A 9,017-nucleotide genomic window follows, 5' to 3' on the forward strand; every position below is an offset into this window, starting at 1 on the left:
AAAGATATAGGACATTATTCTGACTTTACAAATTCCTTTGCGTATTGGAAAATCGGATTAGATTTCAGTCTTGAATACTTATTTTTTTTATAGTTGAACTAGTTCGTTCACCCATAGAATTAGTGCGGTACAAATAGTCGGCCGTTCGAAAGTTTTGTTGGCTATAATCCCTCCGTTTTATATTATTTGTCATTCCGCACAATTTCACACGTATTAAAAAATAATTAAATTTTCTATTTTATTCCTCATTAAAATACTATTTTATTTGATATAAATAATTAATAAGCTAAAAGTTAAAAGTAAAACTGAAAATTTGATCCATAAAATTGCATAGTAAATACAAAACGACAAGTAATAGATAACAAAAAATTTAACTCTAGAATGACAAGTAAAAATAAACGGGGGAGTATTATCTATTTTATTTAATCTAAGATAGTTCATTTATTTCAGATGATTATCTAATATTTTCAATTTAGGGCATGACTGGTTTAAATACAGTGGTTGCGATTGCGGGAGTTTGCAGCGAGCAGAAAGTTTAAATTTAATGCGTGAGACTGTTAAAGGTAATGCGACAAAATTAAAATATTGAATATAGATTAAATTCATTTTTTTTGAGTTCAACTTTACCCTACATCAAATCTACATTCATTGAGTTCAAGTTTAATCAAACACCAAATTAACATTTTCAATTTATATCATTATTCCATTTTGATTATATTATTCAATAAAGCTAATAATATATATTTTTAATTCAATGTGAATAATATAATCAAACCTAATGAGAATACATTATGTTTTGTTTGGTTTTAAATGGATTTTAAGATATAATAATATAATTAATTATTTATAAAAATGATGTATTTGAAGTATAAACATTTATTAAACATTGTATAGTTTTTCATTGTAAGCTAGAATCAAATGCATTTAATTTTTTTATTGTGTAATTAAAATAAAATAAAATAATTCTTTAAAAAACACAATAGGGAGAAAATAGTAAGTGAGGAAAGGAAAAAATAAAATTTCTTTTAATATGGATTTTAGTTTTCTGCATCAAACAAGCCTACAAACAACCTGTCTTTTCTTCTTCCAATTGTTGGGTGTCTTACTCGACTTGTTCTTTTTAGGCAAGTGTCACTTACAGACAAGCCTCAGAGAAGCATGTTCAAGAAACCGTAAGAGAAATTGCCACACAAAAAAAAAACTCTGAAACAGATTTTCTCATACAAACAAGCTAATCTGTGCACACTACTTTGTTCTTTGCATCTTGATGTTGTGGTGGGAAAGTCCTGAAAAGTTCTGTATAATATTGACGACAAATAGCTTATTGCAGGCTTATCTCAAGTTAGTGCTGGGCACGGGACGGGTACCCTTGAATTTTCTCAGACCCTTTACTCGTCCCGATCCTAACGGGTAACAGAAAAAATTTACTCATACTCGATCCTTAAATAACGGATACCCGGAAAAACGGGTATCCGGTAAAAAATAGTTGACCCTTTAAATACCCGACCCTTTATTATTACCCGGAAAAACGAGTACCCGATAAAAAAAATATCAATAATCGCAATAATAATTTTATATTCTGAAATTCAAAAAAGGAAAAAATCATAAATTTATGCAATATATAGTTCCAAAAATTATAAAATTATAAAATTATAAAATTTGAAAATAAAAATAATATATTAGTTCATTTAAGCTAATTTGAACTTAGATTTTAACTTTACCTCTATAAATAATAATAAATAATAATAATAATATCAAATATTAACGGGTATTTACGGGTCGGGTAGCAAAACGGGTAAAGAGCCGAGTAACGGGACGGGTATTGAAAACTAAACTAATACCCTATACTCGTCCCTTACTCACGGGTAATATAATTATAATACCCTTTACTCGACCCTAAAGCTGCGGATACCTTTTTTCGGGACGGGTACGAGCCGAGTAACGGGTCGAGTACGGGTAACGGGTATTAGTGCCCAGGCCTATCTCAAGTAGGTTACAATCAAAAGTATGAATGGCATAAGTCATCTATATTGTTACTTTGCACAAGTAGAATATGCTTTCTATTTTTCTACTAGCTTTCTAAATCTTTTCTTGATTGATAACAAAAGTGCAGGTCCTACAAATGGCCACGTCGTGACTATAGCAATGTATGCCAATAGCCAAATCGATTTCCGGCTGTATCTTGAAAGCTCATCAACTCTCTTCTTCAAAGGACCGAGTAAACTGTTATAAACTTGAGTAGTATTGTCCTTACGTTGATGATTCCTTTTCTTTTCATCAATTTGAGCACTATTCTCTTGTTCTACATCAGCTCTTGTTGTGTCCACTTCACTTGCAGCAGCAACCATCCCGTCTTCTCCAACATCCACGAATGGTCCCTGATCAATCGAAGATCCCAATGGTTCTGGGATGATCTGCATCTGAAAGAATGATATGATGCATGTCTTAGAAGAGACTAAGAGTGGGGTGATGTCATGGAAACGGACAAAAACTCATTTCTCTCATACCTTCTGTCTTCTGTCTGCAAAGGGGCTGGAGAGTAGCACTTCAAAATATTCTTGCACAGCCCTCGTCCACCTAGACATTACAGTTTCACATTTAATCAATTCCACTCCTAAGAAACTCCTTGCGGATAAAAATGTGTGAAGAGTATCTAAGAGACGCAGATAGATTACCACATGCTTGTTGCTGTCATCCCTTCATAGTAAGCAAGATGACCACCATGTGTTGTGGTTGCCAGAACTATGTTTTTGTTTGCCCTGCAAAAGTTGAGACATTGGAACATCAGTTTCATAATACAGGGCGATCCATCACAATGAGCTACAGAGAGATGCAACTGAGAAACTCATCAAATTTTGCCTACGCGTTCACTTCCTCAACTAGCCACGCTTGGAAACTCAAAATAACAGAGAAACTAACCAACTCAATTTAGTAATCTTGTGAAAACTTCTAGAGCACCCAAGAACAAAAGCAACAACCAAACCAGATAATTTGACTTTCTAGAGCACCTCCTACTCTCCCATATCAAAACCAGTTCCCAAAATACTCGGATCCTGTTAAATCCCCTCGTTAGACCATTATTCCCTCGATCTAACTTCTGAATGATAGTGAGGTGATGTGGCATTACTTAACAGCTATATGATTTCACCTGAAGACTTATTAGTGGCCCTCCCTACAAGGCTACAACCTAAGAGAACCGGTGTAAAACTGGGTCAACTAGACTATTGTGCAAATTGATCTAGTCCATGAGTTCTAGAGTCGAAAACTGGAGAGGGTCAAAGCATATGGATCCTTACCTACATTCATCCCAAGGAATAGCTTCCCTAGTACAAACTGGATCATCCAAAGCACTGATACAAAGGAGTGGAACAGCAACATTTTCCACATATTGCGCACTGCTTGAACGTCTATAGTATGTATCAGTTGTCTGCATCATTAAAGATTGAATTTTTCCACTGCTTAAATGGAAAGATGGGATATATTAAACAAAGGGTAAAAGAGAACGTGAAGCAAACTGCACCTCGAATTTGGCAACAAGTCTGGTGGCGTAGTTGTCAAACTCTCGAACTGAACGTGACTAAAAAAACGACACAAGATGAATGTTTAATTTGATGTCAATTTACTTTGGTAAATAGATAGAAAATCCGAACTCACCTTCTTAATTCCTTCCCAATCGGCTATACGAGAAATGATGGAATGGTGCCTGCAGGTACAACCATATGTAAGGGAACAAGAAAGACGCAACTAAAGCTAGCAAAAGTAGGAGAGAATATCAAATTAACAATATAAGACAAGAATTTAGACATACAATTGTGCATAACCTTGTAGACCAATGGTAAGCATTCTGTCATACAATTTTTGCACGAGTTTGCGGTTGATAAATCGATCACATATCTGCAAACAATATCCATTTCAATCAATAAGGTTGACTGAATTTTTTTTTCTAGATTATCCATACCAATTTTAGGAATTCGATTCAAAAAATGTAATGGTGGAAATAATCATACTAGAAGCAAGAACTTGTAGAAGATGATGTGAAACAAGAACCGTATTCTTGAAATGAAGAGAGCCATATTTTTCATTATGAATTTTAAACAGTTAGGAATATCACAGAATGTTAGTTAGAGTGGACGTGAGGATCTACTGACCAGAAGATCCCAAGGAGAGCACACAGCAGTAGCTCCAATAAGAGGTGTATTTGGCCCATCCTCCCCAAGATATTTTACCTGAATGACGTATATATACCACATGAACCAATTGTAATCACAATATTTGAAGCAAGACTAAGGGATAAGGTAAATAAGAGGTGGTATACCAGAACGTTGGCACCAATGCTTGTTCCAACAGCAAACAAAGGAGCCTCTGGGAACTGAGTATGGATGTGATCAATTACTTTCCGAAGATCTTCTGTCCACCCAGCAGTGTAGACACAGTCCGACTGGTTAATGATTTAAAGAGTCAGTCAGTCAATGATTCATAATTTTACCAATTCACAAGCATATTCAATAAAATCAACCTCACAAATGATATGCTTATTAAAAGGAAGTAAAGATTGCAAAACCAATTAATCCCTTTAATAAGGTCAAACATATGCCATGCTTCTTCTAGAACATGTAATGGTGAATTTGATAGCAAGATTGATGGTAACATATACAAGTCTAAGAAACATGAATATTCTTCTAGCAACTCATTTTAATATAAGATCAGTACAGCCACGCACCTGTGATCCAAAACATCACCTAGACAAATGAAACAAAACTTAGAACTAAAACTCAATACAAAGAAACTCACAGTTAAAGATATCCCTCCAAGTCCACGATGATTTTGCACAACAACATTCCATCCTTCCTTTGCCAGCCTAAAGGCAATATGTTTAATATACTGTGAAAAAAAAGAACAAAACAAAAGCAAGAGATAAATGAGATTCTCCCAAAGAGAAAGAAACTGAAACAGAGAAATAAAGTAAAAAAGGAGTGGTGAAATTTACTGCAGCAGAAGAATCACTAGTGAGCCCTGGAACTACAATAGCAATTGGAGTTCTATCAGTTCCAGGAGACGAGGCATTGACCACCTGAGATATGCCTTCCACAACTGCAGAGAACAATTGTAATACCATGAATCAAAAAAACTGAAAACAGCAAATGTGTTATTATTATTACTTAACACCAACCATCAGAATGCAATAACCAATCCAAAGCAATTGTGCCACCATCTGTTGCCTGATAGAGAATCCTGACCACAGAAAAAGAGATTAAAATCTATTCATACATCTCAAAGATCAAGTCTTTACATCAATTTCTTAAGAACACATAATAAGTGGTTGTGCCTACAAGATCTGAGCAAGTAAAAAAGATGTGGTCTTTTGAGCTCACCGCTTATAGGAGAAATGAGGTGATTTCCCAAAAAGGCTAAGGAAAGCTGTTTGAAGATGAGGGCTTGAAAGCCAGAACGTAGGAAAGTATCTGCCAAATTTTTGAAAATTACAAATCTTTAACATAAGAAAGTGAAAGATCGTATTTATTTTTGAGATGATGGATCAAGAACAGTTCAAAAGAAAAAAAAACATATACCGTCCGTGAAGGAGACGACACTTGGAGACAATGAACTGACATAGTTCAGAGCTTGGATTGAAAGTGAGAGAGATAGGATCTGGTTTAGGGAAATGTATCTCGAGGAAGAAGTAGAGGAAAACTAGGATTGTGAGGAAGACGAAGATGAGATAGTGAGTGATTGGGACGAAGGATAGAGATTTGAAGAGAAGGGGATAAGGAGAGACCAATTCATCATCCTGTGTGATTACGCAATTCATGGTGGGCAATCTAAAAGTAAAGATCTTTTTTTGATGTTTTGCACAAATGTGGGAGACGAAACGAGATAACCAGTTTTGTTTAGAACAGAGCTGCTCCAACGAAACTAATTATGACATTTTGACCATTTGCTTCTCACTCCAACCAATCGGGTTTTTTTTTCCATTATTATTATTGTTATATTTCTTTCTCATTTCTTCGGACAAAATCAATTTAACTAATCAAGGAACTTTGATTAAGTGGGGTATTGCATACCGGAATGTGAAAGAATTTAATAGACTGATGAATTCCACTGTTATTCGATTAAACCTTTTTTTAAATTCTTTAGATTCCAGTGTTATTCAAGTTGTTGTTTTTTTAAGTCTATTAAATTCAAGTGTTATTGGATGTTATCTTATTTTATAAGACATTATTATTTAGCGAGAATTCAATAGAAATGTTAGTGTAAAATGTGAAGAATAGATTCCGACCTTTTAAGGTCAGATTTGGATAGATAAAAAAAAACAAATATTCATCAATTACTCATGACGCTAACTTATTATTAGAACAAGGTATGTGTGGAATGCTCAGGGAAGCACCGTGTTCACATCTCTTTCGTCAGATCCGTCACCAGGGATTCATGGTCCGAGATCCAGATCAAGAAAATGGACGCCGGAGGCAACGATTATCTCAACAGTATGAGATCTCTAGAGAGACCAATATCATCGCAAAACACAACTCGAACACCGCATCTATGTATCGAGATTGGATCCAGGCTTTAGCTGAGGAAAGGCAATGGAGAGATCCGCCGGTTGTGAAGGAATAGGCTGGTGGTGGAGGGATGAATAAGAAGCCTGGATGGGATCGATAATTAGGATAGTGAAGAAAAATAATGGTGGTCATAACGAGAGAGAAAAAGGTCTCAATTCTAAAAGAATTCTATTCTTTCCATTAAAATGTTACCAACTATAATCTGTGGAATGATAAAGAAAGATTTGAGAATCTTTTACCATCCCTAAAAATCTGTAAATTATGACTTCAATTCTATTCAATTAAATTCTCTCACAATCCACTGTCCAATACCACCCCCTAAATCTAAAAAAAAAACTATATTTTTCCCTTTATTTTGACACCAATGAGAATATCTAAATTGTTTTAATTTAATAATTTTGTATCATAAATAAATTTAGATCCTCTATATGGAAGTACATAACATTGTTTTGTAGACTATATGATTTTAATTAGTTGGTTATAAATAGGTTATAAATTAATTGGTTACAAATTAAATAGTGAGTGCAACATTAATTTATTTTCGGAAGATNTTCAGTGTTATTCAAGTTGTTGTTTTTTTAAGTCTATTAAATTCAAGTGTTATTGGATGTTATCTTATTTTATAAGACATTATTATTTAGCGAGAATTCAATAGAAATGTTAGTGTAAAATGTGAAGAATAGATTCCGACCTTTTAAGGTCAGATTTGGATAGATAAAAAAAAACAAATATTCATCAATTACTCATGACGCTAACTTATTATTAGAACAAGGTATGTGTGGAATGCTCAGGGAAGCACCGTGTTCACATCTCTTTCGTCAGATCCGTCACCAGGGATTCATGGTCCGAGATCCAGATCAAGAAAATGGACGCCGGAGGCAACGATTATCTCAACAGTATGAGATCTCTAGAGAGACCAATATCATCGCAAAACACAACTCGAACACCGCATCTATGTATCGAGATTGGATCCAGGCTTTAGCTGAGGAAAGGCAATGGAGAGATCCGCCGGTTGTGAAGGAATAGGCTGGTGGTGGAGGGATGAATAAGAAGCCTGGATGGGATCGATAATTAGGATAGTGAAGAAAAATAATGGTGGTCATAACGAGAGAGAAAAAGGTCTCAATTCTAAAAGAATTCTATTCTTTCCATTAAAATGTTACCAACTATAATCTGTGGAATGATAAAGAAAGATTTGAGAATCTTTTACCATCCCTAAAAATCTGTAAATTATGACTTCAATTCTATTCAATTAAATTCTCTCACAATCCACTGTCCAATACCACCCCCTAAATCTAAAAAAAAAACTATATTTTTCCCTTTATTTTGACACCAATGAGAATATCTAAATTGTTTTAATTTAATAATTTTGTATCATAAATAAATTTAGATCCTCTATATGGAAGTACATAACATTGTTTTGTAGACTATATGATTTTAATTAGTTGGTTATAAATAGGTTATAAATTAATTGGTTACAAATTAAATAGTGAGTGCAACATTAATTTATTTTCGGAAGATTTTATTGTTTCCAAAAATCTTAAAGAGAATATTCTAAAGAATGATTTGATATCATATAACTCACCATATTAATTTCCTTTATTAAACTATTCATCAAATAAAATTCTTTGATATCTAACTTAACATATTAATTTGTTAATTATCATTATACTTCACCTCTTATTTTTATATATGAGTCTATTTTGTGAAACAAATAAATTATCATATTATTTATAATTAAACAATAGTTTTATTTCTGGATATACTATAAGTTAAATTTTTAAAAACAAATATAAATGATTCAATCTATAAAATATTCAAGTTTTAGTAATAGTATTCTTTAAAAACAATATCTATTGAATTAAAAATTTTACTGAATAACGAGCCAAAATTTGAATATTTAAATTCAATTTCATACTTTGTTTTGTTGAATTTTATAATTTTATATAATATAATAAACTTTAAATAATTTTTTTTCAAATATTTTTAAAATATTGAAACTTGATATAAAAGTTAGAAACTATAAACTCTTCAAATTTACAAAATTATGTCTTATAATGACATTTAAGTCATGATGTAGAATATACATTATTGAAATAACTTCACGTACATAAACTAATAAAACATATTAAAATTTTATTTTAAAATAGAAAATATACAAAATTTTGTATAAAATAAAATTTAACCAGCGTTATAGCACGGGTAATTATCTAGAATCATTAACAATATAAAACTTACAAAATAAGTGTTTTTTTCAAGTCATCATATTTAGCATATGATTTTATTGCATAATATTTTATCCAAAAAAACTTTTAAAAAAATTACATAAATTATATTTTATATAAAAATTACAATATAAATAAAATAAATTTCAACCCGTGCTCTAGCACAGGTCTTAATCTAGCAGTATAAAGAAAACGAAAGTATATAAAAGAAACGCTAAGAAAAAGAGAGTTTTTA

At 32.6% G+C, this 9,017-nt stretch overlaps 1 protein-coding gene across 1 annotated transcript; it reads right to left on the reverse strand.

Annotated features, from left to right (window-relative positions):
- Positions 1,797–5,929, reverse strand: LOC104724528 (embryogenesis-associated protein EMB8-like). Its single transcript, XM_010443027.2, has 14 exons — positions 5,571–5,929; positions 5,373–5,462; positions 5,171–5,232; positions 4,988–5,091; positions 4,792–4,881; positions 4,316–4,438; positions 4,149–4,226; positions 3,809–3,894; positions 3,655–3,703; positions 3,521–3,577; positions 3,297–3,427; positions 2,676–2,759; positions 2,508–2,577; positions 1,797–2,420 (listed from the first exon to the last, which is right to left on the reverse strand). The coding sequence occupies exons 1-14, from the start codon at positions 5,807–5,809 to the stop codon at positions 2,061–2,063; spliced, it is 1,623 nt and encodes a 540-aa protein (XP_010441329.1). The 5' UTR covers positions 5,810–5,929; the 3' UTR covers positions 1,797–2,060.

Source organism: Camelina sativa, chromosome 2 (assembly GCF_000633955.1).
Source record: "Camelina sativa cultivar DH55 chromosome 2, Cs, whole genome shotgun sequence".
NCBI classification, from domain to species: Eukaryota; Viridiplantae; Streptophyta; class Magnoliopsida; order Brassicales; family Brassicaceae; genus Camelina; species Camelina sativa.

Coding starts and splice junctions, on each gene's coding strand:
- LOC104724528 (XM_010443027.2), bottom strand. CDS start 5,809: ATGAATTGCGTAATCACACAGGATGATGAATTGGTCTCTCCTTATCCC. Junction 5,233..5,372: donor CCTCATTTCTCCTATAAGCG/GTGAGCTCAAAA, acceptor TTCTGTGGTCAG/GATTCTCTATCAGGCAACAG. Junction 3,704..3,808: donor CTACAAGGTTATGCACAATT/GTATGTCTAAAT, acceptor TTGTACCTGCAG/GCACCATTCCATCATTTCTC.